Below are 25880 nucleotides of genomic sequence, written 5' to 3' on the forward strand. Positions count from 1 at the left end.
CTCTCGCCTTACCAAAGGGACCAGGATGGCTAAATCGACGAAATTTGTTTCTGGCTACGGCCCTGTTGTATAGACCTATACATATTTTGGTCACAGAGACGTTAATTGCATGCCATGCGCACTATGTTATTGCTTATCATGTTTTATTAGCGGTTTTCTGTGATTTGTGAGGGTTTACAGTAACCCAGTTACAATAATAGGAAGTCGTAGGTGTAGCTTAACGGACCGTGTTATTCCCTCGCGCCCCCTAGTTTGCGGATTCGATGTGGCATACGATCGTTGTGGTGAGGGGTAGTGGCTTTGAAGTAAAAAAAGAAAAAAAGATATGACAGTGAAGTTACTAAAAATTATTTTACATCCTGCCATCTGAGACTGAAACGACCCATTGATCCTCAGTGCTACCCTTCGTGCTTTATTTTTAAGCGCTTTCGGATGAAGAACCGATCCCACAATAAAACCGAAAGCTCTTCAGTATAACGGCTGATCAGTATAGCAGGTGTTCGGTATAGCGCGCGTGCACAGTATAGCAGGGGATCAGTATAGCAGGTGTTCGGTGTAACGGCCGGGTGATCACTTTAATGAATGATCGGTAAAACGGGTGATCCCCTAGCTCGTATTTTTCTCTCAAGGTACTTCGAACACATGTAGTTCAAGCACATTGCTGACTCTTAACTACACTAAGAATTAATAAACCGCCTCTGGAATGAGACGCTCATACGTTTTCCTTCATAAATGCGTTAGAGGTGCGTTTTGATACAGTACACGTTTAAAATGAAGAATTGCATATTATGTGACTCAGTCGTTCAAAATGTTAAGTAACTGAAATCATACAAAAAAGCCAAGCACACAATGAGTATATTTGGGAAGATCTCTTGGCAATGCGCTGTGTGACATGGTGTTAGCGGTTGTTCGGCACTGGGTGTTAGCCTATATCTCTAGTCATAGTGCTGACAAGGAGCCTGTTGCATTACAGCTGTGCTGCAAGATAGTTATTACTTAACAGGAATCACGGCGATCACTGAGAGAGAAGCGGACGGCTGGGCCGTGAGTAAATCCTGCGTTTTAAAACTACGGCTAATTTACTTCACTTGTGATTAGAGGATATTTGGTGAGTCTCGCTGACCTTTAAACGCAACGGCCGAGCAGCATGAGATTTCACAGCGTTTTCCAGCAAACATAACCTGACGAAATAACTTAATTTTGGTTAAATGCAATTCCCAAGTGGTGTGCACAGCTAAAGCCGTTTCAATGACGTTTTTACATATAGCTGGTGTATGTATAACTGCATGGTGTACATTTTTGACAGAAGTAATGTCCGCTCTTAATCCATAAACAATTCAGCAAAAAGTTAATCCAGAATGTACTGGTTGTCACAAATTTGTATTGCATGATTAATGGTTTATAAAATTATTTACAAAATTATAAGTAGATACAAAAAGCATGTCAACTTGTACTCAAGATGCCTCCCTTTGGTGATTTGGCAATAATTATACAATAATATGAATGATATCGTGAAAAGTCAGAAAAAATATATATTAAGACAAGCCCCCCGCTCCTCCAAATGTGACAATAAAACGTGTTAGACTTCCACCAATTATTTTACACATGGCTTACTTATACGTTTTTTAAAGTAAAACATGTTTTGGAATAGGTTATCACCCACTGATAATGTAAATGACTACTCGCGTTTTTGTTGTTAAATGTCAAATAAGGGAGCAGGGCTAAATATTATACTTTAATTTCATTTTGGTGCATCCGTGCTCAAAACCAGTCGTATCCTTTCCAGCATGTCTGTGTCCTATTTCGGGAGACTGGATCGTTTCGCTCCATGTCCGAAATGCTTAGCTGGCATTCCGTGGCACATCCGTGATCCCAATGCATCTACAGATGTATTACGCAACTCGAGGCTTTATGACGCAGCACACGTTGCCATGGATCCGTCGTATACACCGTCTTCTTAATGGAGTGGTTCTCCATTAAGTGCAGTTATGGTAAAAATAACACAGTACAGTTAAATTAACATAATGCTTTCAAGCAGTGTTAAAAAATAAATCTGACAGAATTTTTTTAAAAATATATTTTTTCTTTAACCACACACTCCTTTTCTCAATGAAAATGGTTTCACAGTCCATTTTTGGGTCAGAACCAAGGGTTTAGATTTGGGTAAGGACAGTAAGAACGTCTCTACCAATATTGTGGGAGTAGTCTACTGTGTGTGTTGATTTGGTCGCAACACACCAGTTGAGAAACCATGCCTATCCATATTGGGTGAAGAAGGGTCTGAACCAGATTCAATATGCCTTTGTCTTTCAGGTCCCGAACAGACATCCATCTGGCTACAGCAGACATCCGGAAGAGTGCATAAACATTGATTACTGAGACTCTCTGAGAAGCCGAAAAAAAAGTCAACACACCTTCATCACGAGATCTAAGAAAATCAGTCAGCATACAACAGGAAGCCCCCAGCTGTTGGAATTGCCCACACCAGCAGCTGAAAGTTTAATCAGGCACAGCGACCCATGGAAGGGCAGAGCTGACCACTAATTGCCCCCCCCCCCCCCACGCAGTCACAGAGATCCCAGCACAGTGCTTTGCCGTCTCAACACCAGGGAGACTCTCTGAAGACCTGAGCTGTTCCTCCATACTTACTCTCCACTTTTCAGATCTGTTCCCCTAACAGGAATCATGGCAAGCTACACATACTACCGCATTACCATCTTCCTGGCCATGTTTGTGGGCTACGCCTTGTACTACTTCAGCAGGAAGACCTTTGCTTTCGTGATGCCGTCTGTGATGCAAGAGATCAAACTGGACAAGGATGATCTCGGTAAGAGCCTGATGGTGGGAGGAGGAACCTAAATGCAGAAGTCTGGCGTGTGACAGCCTCATGGACCCAATGGCTGTTGCTGGTTTATCGATTTAAACTTCTTCCTCCGTGCCTGTGGTCAGAAGGTTGCCAGTTCAAGCCCGGCCTTAGCAGAATAGCAACATGTCTGTGGGCCCGTGAGCAAGGCCCTTAACCCCCCAGCTCCATTTGCACTGCTGTAGGTGGCTGCCCTTCGCTGCCGAGCTTAGTCTCACCTGCATGTGCGTCATGGAGAGCAAGATGGGGAAGGCAAAAAGAGAAACTTCCTCACAGGGATCAGTAAAGTGTCACTTAACGTGGTTTTTTTTTTTTTCACAGTATGTCTCTTAGGATTTCAGAGAATGGAAAATTGACTGGCATTTCAGGTGGAAAATGAAAGGTTTTCTCTCAAAGAAAACATTTTATATAGACCTTGGGGAGACCTCGCTTAATTGACAATTTTGACTTAGGTTTCTGATGGTGGGCATAAAGCTTTCAAGAGGCCTCTCTACCCTATGAGTAATTCCTCTGGATTAGATTGGAATTGTGGCACAGTCCGCTGACAGGGAAGATAGCAATTTGAATCTTAAAAGCTGGGAAGGTTTTATGAAGTTATAAGACTGTCACTTCACATCAAGGGCATCCCCTGCCTTGAGCCTGGTGCATCCTGGGATAGGTTCCAGGCTCTCGGTAAACCAGTACAGGGTAAGAGGTCATGGAAGCTTTATAGGTGGCGGATATTGTGTCAGAACAGGAAGTCCACATTTTCAGACAGAAATGTCAGTACAAACACAGCAGGATGGTACAGTAGGGTGGTGTTTCTAGATCCATAGGACACGTTCAACTCACTTAACTCTAAAAGAGTTAGATAAGAAGGAAAAACATCTAAAAATGTCAGAAGCAGATGAAGGAATTTGGCCGTTTGTCCATCCATCACTCGAAAGGAAGGACAGGAACTTTGGATGTGTTGCTTAAATTCCTCCACCAGGTTGCTATTCTTCTTTAATGCCTGATCATCTGAGCTTAGGTGGACGTTTGGTTTCCGTGAAGCCACGGCCACTCAGAGCCAGTCTTCCCGCTTGCGTCTCCAGGCCTGATCACCAGCAGCCAGACGCTGGCCTACGCCATCAGCAAGTTCATCAGCGGCGTGCTCTCGGACCACATGAGTGCCCGCTGGCTCTTCTCCATCGGCCTCTTCTCCGTGGGCGTCGTCAACATACTCTTCTCTTGGTCATCCTCGGTGGGACTCTTCGCGTTCCTGTGGTTCCTGAACGGCCTGGGCCAGGGTCTCGGGTGGCCCCCGTGCGGGAAGGTTCTGCGCAAGGTGAGGCTGGGTGGGGGGGTCATTGTTAACTGGCCGGGGTAAGTGAACTTCTTCAGAGGTTCTTTGGTGATGCACTTGTGCTAAAGAAAGTTGCCTGGCTCTGAAAGTAATATCTTCCACATTTATACCTCTAGATATTATTGCTAAAGCAGAGTGCAACTCAAGGGTCCCACTGCGTGTGAGAACATTCCGCTGTTTCCGGTGTTTCTTTACCAGTAGGGATGAGAACGCATGTACCATAGCAGAGGAGAGCAGAAACACGAGATACAGTACACATGCTGGCACTGGATGATCTCTCTCTCTCTCTCACACACACACACACACACAGACCTGTACTCATATCTTTGTGGGGACCGTCCACCGTTCTATAGGCAAAACCCTATTCCCCACAATGATAACCTTAACCCCTACCCAGCCCTAACCTTAACCATAAATAACTAAATGAAATACAAGATTTCTGGCTCTTGGAGTTTTTTTATTGCATTTACAGGTTTTTATAAAATGTTATAAAATATAGTTCTATCACATTGCTGGGACACTTGCTATATATACAATATATACATATCCCCCCCCCCCCACCACACACACACACACACACACACACAGGCTGGGTTTGTGGATATTAAAATCAGAACGCTCCCCTCCGACCTTTGGGTGTTTGTGTGTGTGGGGGCGGGGGGGTTTGCACACATTCTCCCCTTTGGCATTAAGAGAAGCTGCACCTGTCACTTCCCCATCGGCAGCCTGACAGAAAGGAGTGGGAAAACCCCCACCCCCCACGTCACCGCAGTCAGTGCCCCCTGAAGCCCCACCCCCTGAACAAATGGGAACATGTACCCCCCCCCCAGTGTGTCTTCCTCCACCTAGCATAATCATCACCAGCAGGGGGCAGTGTGGTTTTGGGCTTTGCCGTAAACAGGTGAGGTGCGATTATTCCCGCGCACTCCTGGGATGGAGTGATCTTAACCCCAATCTGCTGCTGGTTTTGGGTGAGCTTGCGTGGCCCCTGTACACAGTCCAGCTCATCTGAGTGAGTCAGCTGACAGCAGAGGGGGGGGGGGGGGCACTTAACTGGTTAAGGAGTGGTAATTACAAAAGCATGGTTATAACTGCATCGCAAACCATAATGAACCTATTAACCCCTATTATTGCTGGTTGCACTGATTGTAAAGTAAGTAAGCAAGTTGTATGGTAATGTTGGGCTGGCCCTGCGCTTCTGCCTCCCCCCGCTGCCTCCTCAGTGGTACGAGCCATCGCAGTTTGGCACCTGGTGGGCCTTGCTGATCTGCAGCATGAACCTGGCCGGCGGATTGGGCCCGGTGGTCACCACGGTGATGGCGCACAGCTACAGCTGGCGCTCCATCCTCTGCGCCTCAGGCCTCGTCTGCATGGCCACCGCCTTCCTCTGCCTGCTGTTCATCAAGAACGAGCCCAGCAGCGTGGGGCTGCCCAGCATCGAACCCGGGACCAAGAAGGGCAAGAAGGGTGAGAGGGCCGGTCCGTGGGCGGTGCTACTTACACCCTGATTGGCCACAAGAGCTCGGATTCTGTGTACTGTCCTTCCCTCGGGTTCTCTAAGGTTAATGATAAGGGTTAAGTCCCCGCCTTGTACAGAGCTTGCATGCATTCCCTGTGTTATGCCAGGCACACAGCTAGACAACCTTAAGTATCCAAATTGCCCACTGTGTGTGCCGTGTAATAACCTCCCATTCGGGGGATTCCCCTGGCGTGCGCCCAGTGCATCCTGGGATAGGCGCTCGGCCCTTCCTGCATCCCTATACTAGGCTTTTTTTTTAGGGTGGGTAGCATAAGAGGATCCATAATTCATATAGAGGGGCCAACCTTGTCATTAGCCAATGATATGTTTTGCATCGGTGAGTGACAGGGGAAGGAGCACTCTGGGGGCCAATCAGCTTTCAGCTGGGGACAGTGCCCCTGTGGTCCCGCCCCTGTATACCACCCTAATAAGAAGTTATAGTGGATGGATTATTGCACTATTTTACCATTAAGGCACACAAAGGTAAAACAGCAACCCCCCCCCCCCCCCCCCTGGATCTTGGACCTATAGCCTTCTGGTGAAGAGCTATGAGCACAAAGCCTTTACTTGTATTTGAAATGTTCACTAAAGTGAAGTGAAGTTACTGTTCGCCGGCTTCCCCTCCAGCCTGTGGCTGACGGACAGACACTGAGCAGCTGCTACAGCCAGTCGTTTGATCCTTTTCACTGGCATTTGGCTTGAGTGTGGATAGAAATAGCTGCTTTTATAAAAATAAACGATCTCTGATTGGCGGTATTTTTCGCACATCCGGTGGGACTGACCAGAATATCCCTGGACCCTATCCGGGGAGGGGGGGGCAGCCTGCGGGGGCCTGTAACCCTGTCTCTCTCCCCTCAGGAGCCCAGAGTGACGAGAGCACCCTTGGGGAGTTCCTGCTTTCCCCCTACCTGTGGGTCCTATCCATGGGCTTTCTGATGGTGTTCGGAGTGAAAACGGCCTGTTCAGACTGGGGGCAGCTCTATCTCATCCAGGAGAAGGGCCAGTCAGCTCTCATCGGTAGGCCGACGGCGGGACCCTGGGCTTCTCACATGGGCAAAGTCCGATCCCCAGCCAGCAGCAGATGCCCACTCCAAGAGCTTTGGAGAACATTCTCTGACAGAGTGTGTCAGAGCGCTCAAGTAAAACATTGTAGCATCGTTCAGCTGTTGTTGGGTACAAAGCTGACCAACAAAGAACGTGATTGTAATATTCCTACGACATGGACACATTTGGGGAGACGTTCCTTACAACTAAAATAGAACCTTCTGGAAACCAAAGCCTAACCCCTGGCAGTAATGGCTGACAGCACTGATTTGAGTGTGTTTGTGTCCCAGGTAGCTCCTTCATGAGTTCCCTAGAGGTTGGAGGCCTGGTGGGCAGCGTGGCAGCAGGGTACCTGACGGACAAGGCCGTCGCTAAGGTTTGTGGGATGTTTCTTTTGCGTTAGCGCTCATAGCGACACGGAACAGAACCCTCTGATCACCTCATATTACATTCAGGACCGGCCCAAGGCATAAGCAAACTAAGCAGCTGCTTAGGGTCCAGCCGCCATCAGGGGGCGTCCCCGCCCCCCCCCCCCCCCCCCCGCATGGTAGTATGAGCAGGAACATGACAGATGACAAGATTAATCAGATTTCGCTTAGGGCCCCAAAAAGGGGAGGGCAGCCCTGATTACATTTATCAGGGAATTCAAATAGACTTTGTGAAGGTTACAGTGTTACGACGGTGGCAGAGAAGAGGAGAATGGAGGAGGATAAATATCCTAGGGGTGTCCCGCCCACATGGCTCCCCGGCCACCCCAGACATGAATACCTTCTAGACAAGTAGCAAGTGAGCGTCATGTTACTAGAAGCAGGTGGGTAGCGTAGTTGGTGCCCCCTGATACCGCCAGCCTTTATGTCTTCCGCTCTCTGATCATGTGACCGCCACTTCCTGCATGCCGTGTGCCGTTCATCATGTGACCGCCTCTCCCCACATGCTGCGCACCATCCAGCAAGGCCTACGCACCCACGGCAGCCCCCGTCACAACCTTCTCATCTCCATGATGGCTGGGATGTTTGTTTCCATGTACCTGTTCAGAGTCACCGTCACGCCTATTAAAGTAAGACGACGCTCTTCACATAGAGCTTCATCCTTTATAAGGATGTTTTTTGCCTGTTAGCCTTTTCTATAGCTCTCCGCCTTCTCCGCCTGCTCATTGGACCCACCTGGTGTCACTCTTCTGTGTCACTTAGGAAGCTCCCGCCTGGTTGATGGTTCTGCACCCTCTCTCAATCCTGACGGGTTTATCAGAGCAAGAGGTTCCCAAGTCTCCTCCCTTCTAAGCTCACGTCCAAAAGCCTGGACCGCCGATATTGATATTGCTAAAGCTGTGCTTAACACAGCTACAAAGATTTTGGTCTTAATGTTATTATACTCATCAGAACACACCAAACAGTAATAAACAGAATATAAATAGACATAGTAAGACAGTACATTTACATACCAGATTTGCACAATCTTTCCCCGCCAGCCAGGTGGTCTGTGTGTTAATGTGACTAGGTTGTGTTACTGTGTCTAGGTCTTAATGTCCATGTCTTAAATAGTCATGTTCATATATCTCAGTATCTCTATTCTATTTATTACCTCTACTTGCAATGTGACCAACAATAACGACATTTCACCAAACGTCACACATCTAAAGTTGACCATAAAAGATTTTTGACTCTTTGGGGAGCTCCTCAGGAAGGCACACTGTCTGCCTCTGACTCTGCAGATCTGGATACTTGTCCTGGGGGCCGCGTTCGGCTTCTGTTCCTGCGGCCCCATCGCCCTCTTCGGTGTGATAGCCAGTGAGAACGCCCCTTCCAACTACTGTGGGACTTCCCATGCCATCGTGGCTCTGACTGCCAACGGTGAGGTTCGGCCATCTTGTACCAGCGGTTTTGCATTTGACTTCCTGAAGCTCCTTGCAAATCCCATGCTAACCATTGACAAAGTGGGTCTATATTCGCTTAGTTTTCTACGTTCTGATGGAACTAATACTGGAAGGTGTTTTCTTTTTATTGGACAGTTGGGGCTTTCCTCGCGGGGCTCCCGTTCAGCACCATTGCCAAGCACCACAGTTGGGACACGGCCTTCTGGGTCGCCGAGCTCGTCTGCATCGCGACTACAGCTGGATTCTTCCTACTGCGCAACATCCGCACCAAGATGGGACATGTGCATGCTAAGGCTAACTGAGGGCCACACCCCTCAGTCCTCCACAGCCAATGGGGACAACCATCTGGGGGCACCACCCAGTTTGCTCTCTTATTGGTCAGCATGACAGACGTCTTGGCCAATCAAGCCGCTGAAAACGCAGCAGTACCCACAGTATAAAAGTTTTATATATTATTTTGTTGTAACATGCACATTTGCGTGATAGGAAACCTCAACTTTCTCATGAAGATTTGTGTCTACACCACAGTAAGATGAGAACTTTTAAAAAGGTCCTGAAGGCGACTTATAAACTCAGGTCTCAGAAATTCAAATCCAGCTCAAACACTTCTACACATGACATTATAGAAGATGCTTCTTCTTAAATTCATAGTAGGCCTATAGAATGGTGGTTAACCAGTCTTAGTGGATTTATAATTTTATATATTGTCTATCTGAGTGGACCACTACATTCTCACCTGTTCAAGTACACAGCATTAATAGGTTTGAAGAACACTGCACAAGGTTTAATGTATAATATTAAATACCCGTAGCGGATCATTACTGCAGTGACCCCACAGGGGGATGAATCTTGTAACGATCACAGACAACAACCGCATCCTTGGTAATTCACATAATTTAAGCGGTGTCATCTGCCGTTTTAAAAGTTTATTGGCCTCAGTAGGAATTGGGGAGATTCAGTAAAAGGTGAATCTTATTCAATTTTAATTTAATAATTTAAGCATTTTAATTAAAGACGAATAAGAACAAATGCCGTTTGACTGGTCGTCTGATGTGAAACCTACATATCGATCCAGAAACTATTTTACCGTTCTGTAGTATAAATAGTTCATGGTAAGCTCCAAGACGCTACATTTCTTTAGACGCAAATAACGTGTTCAAAAACGATCAGTTTACTTGCAAAAGTCAAATGATGGTGCACTGAATATCCTAATATATATGTTTATCACCTTCATGCGGCGCTTAGGCAATGCCGCAGATACGTCTTACGTTGTAAATGCGTTCTTCATGCTGGAACAAAACTCAGGTTACCTGGTAACCTGTGTAAAAACTACGTTTCCCAGAAAGCAGCCAGCGGTATTTCCGGGTGTGGTAGCATTACGGGTTTTCTAAAGGACTATGCAGGGGCTAAACTTCCTCTCTTTACAGGTTCAGCCGGTGCAGCAACATGGTGAGGAGGCCTGCACCGATAAACTAAAACAAGTTGTGTTTTCTAATGAAAGTGGTAAAACTATGTACCGGGATGTGGTACTCGTAACAATGTAGTACCGTAATTGTCAAAATACTAGTGTCATTCGACAGCGGTTAGCATTTCAGGTCAACGCTGCGCTTGTGATGCTAATTTGCTAACTCTTATACAATCCCCACTCTCTCCACATTGAGAATTAGCAAGCTAGCTAAATCCTTATCCCTTTAGATGCCTTCTTCTGGTTAAATAGGTGACAACAAAATCTAAAATACCGTAGTCAAAATTCTGCTTGAACCGCCCTAAAATCTTAACGAAAATATACTTTGTGCCCACGTAAGCTGACAAATATACCAGTGAGCAGTGTCAAGTGGGTGCCGTCGCGGTTTATGTACCTGACTGGGTAATTGACTACAGCAGGGGTGGGCAGTCTTACCCGCAAAGGGCCAGTGTGTATGCAGGCTTTTGGGATGAGATTTGGGTCAGCTATTCTGACACCCAGGCGTGCGGACTCTTCATCCAATCGGTCCTCTAATTAGTAATCTAATTAGGCAGTTGCTGCGAGAACCTGCATAAACAGCGGCTCTTCCTGGATAAGATTGGCCATCCCTGATCTATAGCCACGATCGGTTCGGTATTTTTAGCATCATTAATTTGGTTGGTGTGAGGTGTAGTCAGGTGGTTAGGTTTGACAATTGGTCTTAGCCAGTGTGCGAAATACCCGTCAATATTTGGGGTCCCCATCTCCCTATTGTTGCGCAATACCGATCTAAATTTTCTCTTTTGAGGCTTTCAGGGGGTCTCATGGGTTAATCAGGGGTGTCGGACCCCCCCCCCCCGTATTTTGCACACTGGTCTTAGCATTTCTGCATCTGCGGATCATTTTTACGGCAAAGAAAGTGCTTCTGAGTTGAATACGACCTGAGTGGGTGTCATTTTTCTTTCTTTTGCACAGCCTCCCAAGGATGACAAGAAAAAGAAGGATCCAGGCAAGGCCAAAAAGGACAAGGACCCAGTCAACAAGTCTGGTGGCAAAGCAAAGAAAAAGGTAAAGCTGTGTGTGTGTGTGTGTGTGTGTGTGTGTGTGTGTCTGTGTCTGTGTGAGAGAGAGAGAGAGATGGTGGGCTTGGCTATTAGCAGGCTGTCCTGCAGGAATCGGCAGCAGGCCATGTGTTTTGAGCCGGAAGTTGTTTGTTTTTCTTGCATATGTATTAGTCATACTTATGTCTGGTCTCTATGTAGATCAGGGGTGGGGAACCTGTTCCATGGAGGCCTCTCCAGTCCTGGAGACACACTGTTATTGGCTGACTGAAAGGCCATCCCAAAAACCGGCCCTCCATGGATCAGGTTCCCCACCCCTGATGTAGACTGAAGCTGCAGTAGCATCTAGTCAGTGCAAAGGCTCTTGTTCCCAGTACACTAGGGCTGTACGTGCCTCTCACAGTTTTATGTATTTAGTTCCGTGTCATACTTTTAAACCAAAGCAACTTGCCTATATCATTCTGCGTACCGGGGTACACGGTGTCCCACCATGGTGGGGTCTGATACCTGCTGAGCACATGGTGAAATGACTGTACTCTGTATCTGTGAGCAGAAGTGGTCCAAAGGGAAGGTGAGGGACAAGCTGAACAACCTGGTGCTCTTTGACAAGGCCACCTACGACAAGCTGTACAAGGAGGTGCCCAACTACAAGCTGATCACGCCAGCCGTGGTCTCGGAGAGGCTGAAAATTCGTGGCTCCCTGGCCAGAGCTGCACTCCAGGAGCTGCTTAGCAAAGGTGTGTGTGTGTGTGTGTGTGTGTGTGTGTGTGTGTGTGTGTGTGTGTGTGTGTGTGTGTGTGTGTGTGTGTGTGTGTGTGTGTGTGACCTCCTCCAGCACTTTCGCTTTTCTATTGACTTCTGGTTCGAGTACCAGTACCGAAAGTGCCAAACCAACTGGGGTACTTCTTTGGTACTTTTGGGGCGGGACTTGAAACGCTTCCTTTGGTTATGCAAATAGCCTGCCTCTGAAACACATTACAAACGCCGCCTTGAAAACAACACCTGCAAAATCAGAAAATAATGATAAACGAAGAAACAAAAAAAAAAGCTATTTGGTACTTTCTTGAAGTACCAAAATTACAGTACCTGGTGCAGTGGAAAAGCGCCCTTAAAGACAGATTTAGGGAACAGAACTTGTTCATGGCTGTATTATTCAGGATGGTGTGCTGTAAAATGCTCTCTTCTCTCTGCCCAGGCCTGATCAAGCTGGTGTCAAAACACAAAGCACAGATCATCTATACACGGAACACCAAAGGGGGCGAGGAGGCTCCTCCTGAGAAGGAGGCCTAGGAGGTGGGTGGCGGAATGCTCTGGAAAAGGCCTCTGAATTTCTGTAGTATGTGACACTGGTGAAGCTAGTCTTCTCCCATTTGCTGGCCATTAAGAATTTGTCTTTGTATTTAGCCAGTCCATCATTAGTATTTGGAGAAGAGTGAGTTGTTTTTGTGGCATCTCAGATCCCTGAAGTTCTGACACATTCTCTCGGTTGACCTAAGTGTTCCTGTGTGTCAGTTTGCTTCTGTTGGACTTCCCTGCAGATGAACTACCCTGACATGCTTTGAAAAGGAAACTTGTTTGTCTTTCAGGTTCTCATTCAGCAGAAGACCTGGCTTTGTACAATGTTAAGTAAAAGCTATAAATACAAGTAGTGCTTTGTCATTTTTGTTGGTTTTTCCACAACATGACAGATCATGTAAGTTCAGATTCACTTTACCATTTTGTCGCTGATGTGTGAAAACTTCCCCAAAACCCCTTTAGTGCTATAAGAATTTTTACCGACAAACAGTGTGCAAGACCATGCATGGTATCTGACCGCATGCAGGACCACACTTCTGTGCATGCTCTCTGACAGCGTGCAAAACTATACCTCTCCTGTGCAGACCGCACAACCCCTGTGCATGCGCTCTGAAAGTGTGCAAGGATACACCGCTCTTGTGCATGCCCTCCGACAGCTTGCAAGACTGCACCGCTCCTGTGCAGGCACTCTTGCAAGAGATCATACCGTTCCTGTGCATCGTGGACACACCCACACACAGAGCCCCGGATGGGGTTCATCTTCTGTACACTTTGGAAATGGGCAACACTGCAAATTACTTTTTTTCTGGTTAAAATCTTCCTCCAGTCCCCAATCCCACCTTCCTGATGATTTGATAAAGGTTGACTGTCTTGAGAAGTAAAAGCGCATTCAGAGTGGTGAAGCTGTTTAGCATGTAGGCTAACTTTAAATCATGGGAGAAATGTGCATGTGGCGCCACCTAGTGTGGAAAACTGCACCCCAATTCCAAGAGCTAAAAACGAAGAAGAACCCAGATGAAAACACCTTTTCCAAAGCAAAACGGTCACAACTTTTGTCTTTAGCTGGCCAAGTAATGGTCACCGCAAGCGGTATCCCTTTTTGCTTATTTCCCCAGCTTATCATTTTTGCCAGTATTCCCAGTGAGCACGACTCTGCTTATAAACGGGACACCAGTCCATCACTGATTTGTGCCAATCCAGAAAGGCACCGACTTTACTGTGCCGAAGCAACGCATTTTGGAAGGTTAGGGGAACACGGCTCCGAGCCCATGAACGGGACGGAAATGTCTGCACTGACTCAGGATCAGATTCAGAGCCACATCAGGGGTGCCCAAACCACTAACGCTGATCATGTCCCAGGAAAGCCCATAAAATGAGAGTGACAGCCTGTCAGCGGATAAAACGCCCAAAAATACACTTTATATCATAACCGTCCAGTCACGGTGGAATATAAATGGATATATATTTTAATTGGCCTGTCTTATCAGACCTACTAGTATGGATGCCGTTGTCTTGCTGGAAGTGTAATGTAATCAAAATGGGGGTAGTGTAAAGGTTTTTAAGTAGAAAATATTACATTTGGACTATTTAGACCATCGCAAACGCCACGGACCGCCCGGTGTACAGCGATAGTATGGATGGAATAACCGCTGAGCGCATCCTGACGGCTGGAGTGGTAAACCCTTAATGGGATTATACAACACCGTTATTGGGAAGTTGCCAGGCCAAGTACTTTGTATGTTTTAGAGGAGCCGTGCTCATCAGGAGAAGCCTGCGAGCTCACATCCCAAGGAGACGCTGCCTAATGCACTGAGATGCTGCTCTAGAAGTGCGGTGCGCATGTAAATCCTAAAATGGATTTTGGGGGCCATTAAAGAAGTCCACCATTCTGTGAAAGTTTCGGAGACCCGGAGAGTGCCTACTCTTTGATATTCACCATTAGAAACTGCGAGGACTAGAGCTAAGTGGATATAAGAAGATCGCTTATTAGAGCGGCGATCACCAATGTGTTTGGTAATGAGACGCCAAAATGTGCCCTTACGGGTTCTTAATTTGTGGTTTGACCGATATGCATTGAGACTCCATTTGTGAATAGCGGTAATGATATAGCCTATATAATACTATGCTTACAAATTAAGTCACCTTCAGCCGCGTATGGAAGAAAAGTGGAAAGCAATCGCTACACGCAGATTTCACAACTCACTCTTCCGTTTGTTTCCGGTTTCGATGTCATTCGTCCCAAAAATAGGAGATATTTTAAAGGAAATTATTATACTGATATTCACCTCGGAAAAGCAGAGTGCGTTAATTTGCATGACAATAACGAAATACAAATTTCGATTAGACCTAATACACAAATCAGGTAGCACGCATCTTTTTTTATTATTTCACCGGGTATTTAAGGTGTTTCAGAATAAAAATGGGACCGTGGACTGATTCCGCCAAGAAGCGGCTATCAGCAGCGATTGCAATTAACAGCATAATCCCATATCTATGATCAAAATGTTCGCATTGACAGAGAGCATCACTGTAAGCCAGCAGCATACGGGATATGAATACAGCGGTGCAAATACATGTAGCCTATGTAATATGCATTTTACAAAGGTTGATTAAAAACGTAAAGGTTTTTGAGGTGCAAATGTCGAGCCCTAGGCGGATGTGACCGTCCTCGCTAACACGATTCCCCCAGCCTTGCGAATCTAGCCCAGATATAAAATTCTGCCTCTTTTCCCCCGAAAAGAAAGGCTATTAAATCGAAGCCTGTTGTTCACGTCTATGTTTCCATCGAATAAAAGGGCCAGGCTGAAATAATATGTTTCATAATTAACGAATATAGTTACTTTATTAGCGGGAAGACAACAGTGGAAAAGTAGGCAGATACTGATAAATATTAATACTAGATCCTCGTCGAGAAATGTGTGCCGTTTAGCTATGTAGTGATATTGTATATTTAAGCTAATAGTAATCTTTGGGTTCCTTCGTTTTTAGTAAATCGATCAGCTAAATTGATGGTGTTTTTGACACCGTTAACATTGTCCTGCCATTTTCCCCCGTTGACTTCGGTTTTATTATTATTTTATTATTATTCTTCAGGCATAGAGGTTTTTTTCAATGACAAACTCCCGCTGAAGGGGATACGCTTGGGGTTTTATGAAATAAATATGAGAATATAGAAATATACACAAAACATCTAAATCGCTAAAATGTTATTTCAATCGAATTGTTCAGACGCCGTGATACAAACGAAGGGTCCACTCAAGGAGTCCGCATTCACACTGACAAATGTCACTTATGTAAGCAATAGGAACGAATATGTCCCTTTGACTATAGGTATAGATGGAATTGACCGACAGACAATTAGCCAACACATAGAATTAATTTACATATATTAATATTTATTCTTAGACTCTTTGCACTGCCTTTCACTTTACGGCCAATTGCACACTATGGGTAATTATTGTTTGATGTTTATTGTGCAATATAAAAAATGTTTATGCATTTTTTATATTGCACATTTTACTGAATATAACAAATAAAACGTTGACTTTGACTTAAGACATTCCCCCAGAAGGGCTCATCTTCTCTCTGGATCCTCGTGGCATGTTCAAGGATGTGATACAATAGCATTACCGATATTAATTTTACTTCCTTTTCAGTAGGTGTGATCAAGTTCAATAGGAGTTTTCGTCTTCGTTTTGGATCTTTCATTGCAAAGTCCACTATACGCTTCACGGAAATACACCGCCTGGCTTATTGGCGCGAGAACAAGTGAAAGACGCGACATATGCATAGAAAAACCTTTCCTCAAAAGCACAATTTTGCAAAGTCCATGATTATTTAATACATGCAAATTTGTTTTGATTTTAGAGAGGAATACATTAAGAGACAACATGAATTTACTTGTAAATGATGTGCAGGTCCCAAGCTAACCTGTAATCATCCTGGAATACGGCATTATTTCAGCCTTTCGTGTTGATTTTGCTGCCTATGCGCCAATATTGATACCCTTTTTACAAGAAGTACTTCCTAGCAATGCTGAATATAAAGTTTATTGCAACCGGAGTCCTCTGATGGTCAAGACGGTGCTACCAATTCCCCGACATAATGTACCAAAATTTGGGTTTCAGTCCAATCCATCCATCTTTCAACCGGTTATGCAGTAATGAATAAGCTCTTTGAGTATTTAAGTAAAACACGAAAATATCACCTGTCATTTATTGGTTTATTTATACCAATCATTACAGATACAGCTATAAACAGAGAAAAAAAAATCTGTACACTTTGATTTTCTTTTTATAACCTAAAACCCACATGTGGATATTGCTACTGCTGGTTTGCTCAATGAACATAGTTGTTACATCCCAGTGTCCTTATAAAATGAACATTTATCACCAGTATGTTTAACACTGATACGCATGTTATTAGCTTTGCTAAGAACACAGATATTCCTTTAGCCGTCCTCACCAAGCACCATCACGCAAGGTGGTCAGAAATGTTGACGAAACGCGTCGTTTTTCCTCTTTTCCCCACAGCAGCCGTACAATTTATTGCAACGCTATCACAAAAACATAAGATGTAACGAACACACGCAACATACTGACCAGAAAGGGGGTCAACTCAGGAACTACAGGGGATACTTATTAAGCAGTACTGCCGTAAGAAAAACCACACGAGCGTTAACATTTATAGAACACAGCTTACAAACAAACATTCTAGAATTTAACAGTTATAAACAATTAAACTACGCGTTAACTGAGCCGCTCCACCCCACCCTGACACATAAAGCCTATGGAATGTAAGTATTTGAAAGTAAGCCTCCTGCTGTACAATAGATACCTTTAAAACAGAAGGCTCGCTCGCTCAACACTGACCCCTTTTAGCACCCTAACCCAACCCGCTCTCCCCTTTACCCGAGAAATAAAACTCACTGACATTTACAATGGCTAATATCTTTTTCCGAAGGTTTAAAAACGTGGGATGTTGCGGAAATCCCGACCAAAATGTAATTTCCTTTGTTTTCTTAAAAAATGTGTTTCTACAATCAAACTACTAAAAAACCTGCATTTTACAAAATAGTAAGTAAAAATATTCCCCTGAATTGTACAAGAGAAGAGGTACAGGGATCTCTGGTGACAGGTGAGATGGATTATTTATCCCCCTCTTTCTGTTTTTCAGCGTTCTCTGTGGCTGGTGCCTAGGAATTTGAACAAATACAATTACATTCTTAAATGCACATTTACAAAAATCAGCAGTAACTCAAAAACAACCACCAGACTGTTAATGCCTTCAGGAGACATCCCTCCCTAAATCTGGTGATTAGCATATTTACATTTTTTTTTTTACCATTTCTGCAATCCATTTGCAAAACTGAATACTCTGCAGAGAAAAAAAAATCTGCACAATTTTGCACAGCAGGAAAGCTACTTGGGCCTTTAACCAATATGCCCTCTGCTGACGGCGAATACTTAAAACAAATACCTAAATTTCTCCAGCTTTGACCAGAGTACCCGCCACCCTAGTCTGTGTCTCTGTGCCCTACCCCGCCCCTCCTCACCCCCTCGTCCGTTTTGGCCTCTCCGTTCTCTGCAGGAGTCTCTTCCTTCTTTTCTTCTGGTTTGGCTTTCTCAGCATCCTTCGTCTTCTTCGGCTTTGCAGGCGCCTTCTATAGAGAGCCAGACACCTCACAGCTCAGCGAATTAACCCAGGAAGAAACTTCAGAAATAATTGTCACCTCCTATTAATTCAGTTTAAATGGCCAGACCCCCCCCCCCCCCACAGACTGTAAGGTCTCCCTAACACATCTGTCTCCTTCCCAGGATTATTTACATTCCAGATTCAAAAGATGTTAATTAAAAACTAATGCAACTTATTTAATTTACCTTTGGCTTTGGCTCTGATTTTGGGGTTGCAGGTTTCTGAAATATTGATTAAACAAATGTGATACATGATAATTGTGGGTATAGATTGTGAGTAAACACAGGCAGCATTAACCTGACATGAACTTACATTGATCAACCTCTCAGATCTCCTTTTAGGCTGGAAAAAGAAAGAAAACAGCACTTAGTATTTCCACAGAAGGCTGGACAGTACAGTTCCCTCTTAAGTTATGGTAAAACTGAATAATGGCTTAACCTCTGACATCTGAAGAAAGCTGTTTGACATACCTCCTTAGCTTCAGTGTCATTGTTTGCCTGCAGAGAGGAGATGTTGGAAAATTAACACAGATTAAAAAAATGCAAAATAAATAAATAGTAATCTAGTCTAATAGACAAGGGGGCAAAATCGGCTATTTATACTGTTATGCAACTGAATAAAAGTTCACAGGAAAAGTACAGGCGGCCTGGCTGTTACAACCAAAGATGTACTCGCCATATTTGCTCATACATTAAGTGTAATTAACGCTGTACAGCGGTTCCAGCTCACGCGGCGCTGAAGAGCGCGTGGGGGGAGGGGACATGTAGCCCTGCCCCCAAGGCCGGCCCCACCCCTCCTGCACTTCTGCTCCGCCCCCAGCGTCAGCTCGCGGTTAATAAGCGGGGGGGTCTGGCCGGCTGCGTAGAGAGCGGCGCGCGCCTTCCCGCCACTCGTTCGAATGTGGAACCGCGCGATCGTCCGCGTTCGCCCGAGCCGCTGCAGAACGTGCTGGAATCCTGCGCGGCGCTGTGATGTCGGGCGTCGGGGACGCGCCATTGCATAACGCGGCGGCTCGGCTGGGAGCAGGAAGATAAAAGCGACCTGCAGCGGAGCGCTCCTCCATTTTTCTGTTACAGAAGCGTACCCTCGAGACAATCCCTTTGTTTTTGCAATATCACACAACACGATTTTGAGTGTAATGAGGTGAACGTGCGGAAAGGGGAGGGAGGGGTGGCGACAGTAGGAAGCGAGCGAATGTTCTTCTCGCGTAAGGGTAGCCATGACACACCAAGACTTTATGCCCTTTTCCAAGACACCAAGGGAATCGTGCAGTACATGTTCGCTGCCCCTCTATGCGAGCACACACATTTTATACGTGTCAATATTTAACAGGTTATTATATACCAGCCACACGCAAACGAAAAATGTTTTATTATTGTTGTTATTTTTGCATTTGCGTGCAAAGTTTTTTTTTTTTTTTTTGCAAAACCCATAGATCGTTACCCAAACACACAAGCTACCGATACTCATCGTCGTCAAAATAACGACCACAAGAAAATGCAAACGAAGAAAGTTTTATTTTGTTAGTATGCGCAGCAGCATAAATTATTACTAGAAGTAGAAAGCTATCCCCTAAAAACGAAGGCAGGGAGATCAGACGGAGAGAACGCGCCACTTCCCAAATCAAAACAGACGAGAGACATCTAACCCTCTGCCCAAACAGAAAAGTGCAACACAGCTGCATCTCGGTTTATCGCAATGCAACGGATGCGTTTTCGGTGATTACGTACCAAATGCATTTTAAATACTTGTTGCAATGTTAATTACATAAAATGTAAACATCAATTAACGGCATTTCACTTACTTTGTTTCTTTTCGGCATGTTTCACTCTCTCGCTCTTCTATTTTTTTTTTTTTTTTACAAGTAAAATACTGCGGGAAATATTCCCTCTGTGGATATGTGGGGGGGAAATACAGTACAACGTTAACTTAAAGTGTAAAGCTGTACCTTCTACCAGAGTCTAACCAGACTATAATGTTTCACCGAAACAAAAACTAGCTCAAACCGGATTGGATTCTCTCTCTCCCCCTTCTCTATTCTATTCATTATAGCAGCAACCTGACGGGGAACCTACACTCCGCCCCTCGCTCCTCTTCTCATTGGACTTGGGATTCGCCGAGACATTTTTAAATCATAGCAACATACCTGTGCGGGTATGCTAGCTAATGCAGCACGTATATTTAGCACGCCACTGTTATTTTATTTGCAGAGTCTTGGCCAGAATAGTGGTGTTGACATCACCTACGTATGCTTCCATTTTTTTTTACAGTGATCTTCGATTTTATTTTTTCCCTTTTCCTCAGATTCGTGGTCTACACGTCAGACCAATCCCTCTCGCCTGAATGATCTGTGGGTGACTCGCATTTAACACAAGATCAACACACCACACACGCATTTGTTTTGTGAAAGACACGCAGCGGTGTATCCGAGTCAGCAGCGCCGAGATCCCCGCGCGCCAGACGCGAGGCGGTGGGGGAGCGTGCTGCCGCACGCGCACGTCCCGCTAGGGGGCGCCGGCGCTAGAGGGAGCGAAGATGGCGGAGGGCTGTGCCTGGTTTTTGGTGCTGGGCTCCGTGCTTTTGTGTAACCTGGTGAAAACGCTGCTGCCCAGCATCTCCTCTTCCGTAAGTATTACGGCTCGGGAAGCGACCGTCTCACACGGCCTTAAGGGAGCGCCGTAGCAGTCATGTTCTGTTCATGAATTTATTCTCTCAGTAGATCCCGGACACACGTTACCAGGTTAAATTAGCTGCATTTCACTTATCACACCTTAACCTTTTCGTTTTGGAGATGCAGCAAATGACGCGCGCTTGCGCTCCCAATTAGGCTGTTTTTAATGTGATACTACGGTCGGGTTCCTCGCTGTCATTATTGGGCGCCTCTCATGTGTTTACCCGGCTTGATACGCACACATTTCTGGCCGCAGTCCGTATTAAAATACAAAAACATGTTCATTACGCTGCTTGCACATAGATATTTCAGTCTCCCCACATTCTGTACATGCAGAATGGCCTTTTCCCCCTCCGTAATTGTTCTGGTTATGGACGAAACCTTAGGCCGTGCTAAACTGAAACCACAACAGTGATACATGGACCAAAAGGATTCATTCAATTAAATCATTTCATTTCTAGACAGGTCCTTAATTTTTGACGAGCTATCAGGACGCTACATCAGAAAGAAGCGCGACACCCTAGCATAGGAGAGGAATAATTTTATTACGATGAATAAAACACGATTTAAAAGCTATAATCCCAATACACCGATCCTGGGTGCATTATTCCTTCGGACAGCTTAATGTTTTACCCAAGGACGCAGCCATGGAGTCAACATTGGAAGGGACCAAGGCCGTAATTATAATACATATTTATTTATTTTATTTATTTATTTTTTTGGGGGGCGGCATTGCGAGCACATCTGAATATATGTCCTCCAGTATTATAGTTACAGCCTTGGTTTGACCATATGTTTATTACAGTTATATGTTTATGGCATTGCACACGTTATATTACATCCCAGTCCATGCACATATGAATGTGACACAGTTTAAAGAACATTAGAAAGTAATCTTAAGGTAAACACTCAGTCATGGATACGGCATTAGGTCGTGTCTGAATACGAGAAGCGGACATAAAGGAGGGGGTTAATGCCCCTACCTCAATGGCTACACCACCCATGCCTTCCCCAGGGCTTAGATACCAGACCTTCCCTGTCTCCACTCCACACCACCCAAAGGGTGCCTGACTCCTTTAAAAAGAGAAGAAAGAAATTACTGCAGTACTTTTGCAGGGCTCAAATTGCATACAACCTAATTAAAATCGTAATTCTACTTACTTCCAATTTGCACTAACATTTGCCATGCATTGAAACCCCAAAGTCTACTAAAATCTGTCTGCTGGATTTACCTATCCGGTGTCTTGGTAGAAACTGTCTCTCTGTCCCTGCTCTGTCTTGCCGTGCCATATCCACCACCAGTCCGAGTGTTCCATTCTCCAAACCATCAGTCAGTGTCCCTGAATTCAGTGCACCAATTTGTCAAAACTATGTCATCATGTGACCCCCTGTAAAATCCACTTTCATGTTCATAATTACATACACATTTCTCAGACCTCTACACGGATACAGGAATACAGTCAACCTGCTTCATTGTGATGCTGGCATACAAAGCTCTCTTAAATATTGCAAATTTCCCATTAGACTAGGGTTTCAAAGTGGCGGAAACTTTCCTTGGGAAGTTAAGCTGGGGAATTTTGGAAATATTGGGCGTGCAAGCCTCTAGCTTATTTTGGGGAGTTTTTACACACAATTATTCACTAGCACTTGCTTATACAATGATATCACTGTTAGTACCGTCAAAATGTTTTTTTTCCCCATCTACATTTAAGTTCCCTGTTATAGGCTAACCTATCAAATTTCCATATATTCCCATTAATTCTCATGGAAAGTTTCCAACTTTGAAAATTCCCAGAACTTTGCAACCCTACATTAGACACTCTAAAACTATCATTAGAAAGTACTTGAAGGAACCTGTCTTTGAATGTACTGAAAGGTTTGTCCTGAGGGCTGATTCCCATTTAATCCTTCTCCTCGGAAGCTGTCTAAGGTCTTTCACAAGGATGCGGAGCACGAGCTGGAGATGCGGAAGGAGATCCAGGACATGAAGAAGGAGTTGTCCTCCATCAGCATGATGGATGAGTTCGCCAGATACGCGAGGCTGGAGCGCAAGATCAACAAGATGACCGACAAGCTCAAGTCCCTTGGTAAGGGTGAGCACACGCAAAACACATGCCAAGACGATAAATACACATGCACCCCTCGCATCTCGAAGCAGGGATGGGAAGTTAGAAGCCAATGGATCCATCGACAGTCTAAAACAATCAGCGTGGTCAGCAGATGAACAACTTCTCTCCCAACTAGAGATGCACAGATCTGATATTTGCATCGGTATCGGTGCCAATCCAGACCTATTTGACGGATTGAGTATCGGCCATATGCATCCAATACTTACTTTAGTTTTTGGCTGTCTCTAAAAAGAGCTCCTATTTCGTGTTAAATCTATTTGTACAATCAGTCGCACGACAGCGCTTTCCCATTTTAGATGTGTGTTTTGCGGCATTCAAGCTGAACGCTACCTCAGTCTTTTTGCCACTCAGTTGGTGTGAGTTCAGGGACTTCAACCTGCTGTGACATCATGTGCATACCCTTCGCAGTAGGGGGAGCATAAGAACATCAGATAAGAAGCTGACGACCTGGGAATATTTTACGCTTTTAAGTGCTAGCAGCTCGGCGATTTGCAATCTTTGTAAAACCAAAGTTTTGAGAGGTGGAAGTAGCATTTAGCGGAAAATCCCACTAAACAAAGCATGCGCAACTGTGCGAGGCAACGTGAGTTATATGAAAAAAAACAGTGAATGATTTGGGGGTCACTAGCTTGGGCTGTTTTGTGCTATCGCTTGTGATACAGGTGGGGCTGATGCAACGTGTAAGTGATGCAGTTGCCAGTGGAAGAAAAACGGGGGGCATTTTGAGCATTGGCCACTTGTGTGTACTCTCTCGCAAGATATTCGAACTGAACTGTAAATGCCTCACGCTTAAAACGATGTACAAACCAGGTTGAACGGTAGCCTACGTTATGTATGTTTCTATTAGCCTAATTAAAGATTTTTTGGCATACAGTTTTTCATCTGTGTTCACTAGTCTAAAAATATTACTAATATATAATGTGTGTGTGTATTGTGTTTTTTTTCTTATATAAAAAGCAAAAAGAGCTCTTGTATCAGAAGCTGTATCGGCAGATGTGTATCGGAATCAGTTCAGAACTGGAAAAATGTGGATTGGCCCACCCCTACTCCCTATGATGGTATGACCTTGTAGATCACGGCCGGAAGATCATGCTGCTCCTTGTCTGGAGAACGAGCAACCCCTCCCATGCACTGTGATTATGGATGTCCCTCACAGGTTCTCAGAGAGGACATGTTAGTAGTAGATATTTGAATGAAAAGATCATGTAAGCCCTTTAAGGACCAGGAGCCGGATGAGAGGGAAGGTGACCTTGGAATGGGGAATTTCCTGTCGCCCGAGTAAAGCTCGTTTGAGGTGGGGGGGTTAGATCCATGTTACTGTCACACTTAAGTACAAGCTCACAGCTGGTGTTTAACGACCTGTTTGGTTGTTTTCGATGGCCCAGTGGTTGGTCCCATGTTTCCTCATCACGTAAAAGACCTTTGGCTGCTCCTTCAGCTAAATGTTGTATTTTATAGCTCTTAAAGTTCATACTGTGCGCTGAGCTAGAAGTCTAAACGTACGATTTTCCTGCTCATTGAAGCTGAAATGTGGTGATTTATGCGATATATCTGCCCTCGTTTATTCTAAACCTCGGCTTCGTTTTTGCAGTGAAGTCGAGAGCTGCCTACCAGGCCAAGGTGAAGTGGGTCGTGAACATAGTGTACCATGTACTCCAGGTGAGCAGCGTTATTACCGCGGGTTTCCTGCAGGGGGCTTTGTGTAGTGGTGGAGTTTCTGCATGTATAATTTCAATGCGCTCTTTCTTTTCTGTGATTGGCCCTCTCTCTGCAGGCCTTGCTGATGATCTCTTTGATCTGGAAGTACTACGCCAGCCCAGTGACGGTCCTCCCCAGCCAGTGGATCGTCCCTCTTGAGCGTCTGGTCGCATTCCCCTCTGGGGTGCCGGGTCAGTGTGTGGGTGATAAAGGGCAGGACATGTAAGCGGGACTTTCAGCTTGCTAACATGGTGCTTTAAACGGAAGGTTGTAGGTTTGAATCACATTAAGTATGAAAATATTTTTGGTTATGTGCTTTTATGACGTTAGAGGTAATACCTGCGGCTGGAATTTTTAAGTTATATATTTATAACTATATATAACTTAAATATATATTTAAGTTATATATTTATTTATACTTGCCTAGTAGTACAGCTAGAAATGTAGACCCAGATAGTTTGGATCACTCTTCACAGTCCACTGGGACTTGAACAGGGCGCCTTGCGGATACAGGGGCGCGTCCTAAACCCGGCCGCGTGTTTCCTGTTGCTCTGATGGTTATCGGGTCTGGACCGTGCATCTGTTCCAGGTGGAGTTGGGATCACGTGCTGGCTGGTGGTGTGCAACAAGGTGGTGGCGCTTCTTCTCCAGGCCGCGGGCTGAGCAGAGGGGACCCCGGCACGTTCTCCGAAGCCCTGGTCCCAGCAGAACATCTCCACATGTCCAAGACTACTTTCTTGCTCTCACTTTCAACCTGCTGCACGTGTGTGTGTGTGTGTGTGTGTGTGTGTGTGTGTGTGTGTGTGTGTGTGTGTGTGTGTGGTTGCCGTCAAGGTCACTGCTCTTCCTGTTTTACTCTTGTGTTTGTCCTGAACAGCCTGGCATGTGGTCACATCATCTGTTTGTTAAATTATTACGTTTCCTGGAAAGTTGATTTCTAAATAAGCTCGGCGAAATTCACCCTTGCAGGGGTTCCGTTCCTCGTTCACTGTCACGGTTATGTTTGGCAGAGGGCTGGTGCAGCCTGGTCTCTCCTGCCGTTGTCTGTGACGCATCTATGTGGTGTCCATTCTGTTTTTATACTGCGTCTCTGTGGTGTTCGTGTGGAACATTCCCAGGAGTGTGTCTCTTATTTTTAGCATTTCCGTTTTCTTTTTTTTTTTGTTTTTTTTTTTCCTGTGAAATATAAATGGATACAATGCAAAAACGACTTGGGTGTGTGTTTCCTGTTGAAAACTGCCCGCCTTCGGGGGTGGGCAGATTT

At 45.1% G+C, this 25880-nt stretch overlaps 4 protein-coding genes across 8 annotated transcripts; 3 read left to right on the forward strand and 1 right to left on the reverse strand.

Annotated features, from left to right (window-relative positions):
* Positions 1 to 610: 610 nt before the first annotated feature.
* LOC111860764 (glucose-6-phosphate exchanger SLC37A4-like) lies at positions 611 to 9652 on the forward strand. 4 transcript variants are annotated; one of them, XM_023844764.2, is made up of 10 exons: positions 611 to 629; positions 2314 to 2827; positions 3937 to 4169; positions 5411 to 5654; positions 6565 to 6723; positions 7041 to 7126; positions 7700 to 7807; positions 7941 to 8006; positions 8462 to 8600; positions 8759 to 9652. In XM_023844764.2, exons 2-10 carry the CDS (start codon positions 2686 to 2688, stop codon positions 8923 to 8925), a joined length of 1344 nt encoding a protein of 447 aa, XP_023700532.2. In that variant the 5' UTR covers positions 611 to 629; positions 2314 to 2685; the 3' UTR covers positions 8926 to 9652. The 4 variants fall into 4 exon arrangements, with proteins under 4 accessions (XP_023700532.2, XP_023700530.2, XP_023700529.2 ...); XM_023844762.2 differs by lacking the exon at positions 611 to 629 and adding an exon at positions 876 to 1108; XM_023844761.2 differs by lacking the exon at positions 611 to 629 and adding an exon at positions 876 to 1044.
* A 316-nt stretch (positions 9653 to 9968) lies between these two features.
* On the forward strand, positions 9969 to 12773 carry rps25 (ribosomal protein S25). The gene is made up of 5 exons (XM_023844765.2): positions 9969 to 10072; positions 11043 to 11135; positions 11682 to 11865; positions 12324 to 12421; positions 12715 to 12773. Exons 1-4 carry the CDS (start codon positions 10070 to 10072, stop codon positions 12416 to 12418), a joined length of 375 nt encoding a protein of 124 aa, XP_023700533.1. The 5' UTR covers positions 9969 to 10069; the 3' UTR covers positions 12419 to 12421; positions 12715 to 12773.
* A 3859-nt stretch (positions 12774 to 16632) lies between these two features.
* hmgn1b (high mobility group nucleosome binding domain 1b) lies at positions 16633 to 20166 on the reverse strand. Of its 2 annotated transcripts, XM_023845044.2 has the most exons (6): positions 19923 to 20163; positions 18589 to 18615; positions 18431 to 18460; positions 18304 to 18339; positions 17979 to 18086; positions 16633 to 17618 (listed from the first exon to the last, which is right to left on the reverse strand). In XM_023845044.2, exons 1-6 carry the CDS (start codon positions 19938 to 19940, stop codon positions 17571 to 17573), a joined length of 267 nt encoding a protein of 88 aa, XP_023700812.1. In that variant the 5' UTR covers positions 19941 to 20163; the 3' UTR covers positions 16633 to 17570. The 2 variants fall into 2 exon arrangements, with proteins under 2 accessions (XP_023700812.1, XP_023700813.1); XM_023845045.2 differs by lacking the exon at positions 18304 to 18339 and having other exon boundaries at positions 19923 to 20166.
* A 49-nt stretch (positions 20167 to 20215) lies between these two features.
* get1 (guided entry of tail-anchored proteins factor 1) lies at positions 20216 to 25826 on the forward strand. Its single transcript, XM_023845042.2, has 5 exons — positions 20216 to 20743; positions 22711 to 22876; positions 24510 to 24577; positions 24693 to 24807; positions 25206 to 25826. The coding sequence occupies exons 1-5, from the start codon at positions 20654 to 20656 to the stop codon at positions 25277 to 25279; spliced, it is 513 nt and encodes a 170-aa protein (XP_023700810.2). The 5' UTR covers positions 20216 to 20653; the 3' UTR covers positions 25280 to 25826.
* Positions 25827 to 25880: the final 54 nt, after the last annotated feature.

Source organism: Paramormyrops kingsleyae, chromosome 24 (assembly GCF_048594095.1).
Source record: "Paramormyrops kingsleyae isolate MSU_618 chromosome 24, PKINGS_0.4, whole genome shotgun sequence".
NCBI lineage: Eukaryota > Metazoa > Chordata > Actinopteri > Osteoglossiformes > Mormyridae > Paramormyrops > Paramormyrops kingsleyae.

Excerpts from the sequence above, each read along its gene's own strand:
- LOC111860764 (XM_023844764.2), top strand. The coding sequence starts at position 2,686 with ATGGCAAGCTACACATACTACCGCATTACCATCTTCCTGGCCATGTTT. Across the intron at positions 2,828-3,936 it reads ACTGGACAAGGATGATCTCG|GCCTGATCACCAGCAGCCAG; the intron begins GTAAGAGCCTGA and ends TTGCGTCTCCAG. Across the intron at positions 8,601-8,758 it reads CGTGGCTCTGACTGCCAACG|TTGGGGCTTTCCTCGCGGGG; the intron begins GTGAGGTTCGGC and ends TTTATTGGACAG.
- rps25 (XM_023844765.2), top strand. Across the intron at positions 11,136-11,681 it reads GTGGCAAAGCAAAGAAAAAG|AAGTGGTCCAAAGGGAAGGT; the intron begins GTAAAGCTGTGT and ends ATCTGTGAGCAG. Across the intron at positions 11,866-12,323 it reads CCAGGAGCTGCTTAGCAAAG|GCCTGATCAAGCTGGTGTCA; the intron begins GTGTGTGTGTGT and ends CTCTCTGCCCAG.
- hmgn1b (XM_023845044.2), bottom strand. Across the intron at positions 18,461-18,588 it reads ATGACACTGAAGCTAAGGAG|CCTAAAAGGAGATCTGAGAG; the intron begins GTATGTCAAACA and ends TTCTTTTTCCAG. Across the intron at positions 18,340-18,430 it reads GATCTGAGAGGTTGATCAAT|AAACCTGCAACCCCAAAATC; the intron begins GTAAGTTCATGT and ends TCAATATTTCAG.
- get1 (XM_023845042.2), top strand. The coding sequence starts at position 20,654 with ATGGCGGAGGGCTGTGCCTGGTTTTTGGTGCTGGGCTCCGTGCTTTTG. Across the intron at positions 22,877-24,509 it reads CGACAAGCTCAAGTCCCTTG|TGAAGTCGAGAGCTGCCTAC; the intron begins GTAAGGGTGAGC and ends TCGTTTTTGCAG. Across the intron at positions 24,808-25,205 it reads ATTCCCCTCTGGGGTGCCGG|GTGGAGTTGGGATCACGTGC; the intron begins GTCAGTGTGTGG and ends CATCTGTTCCAG.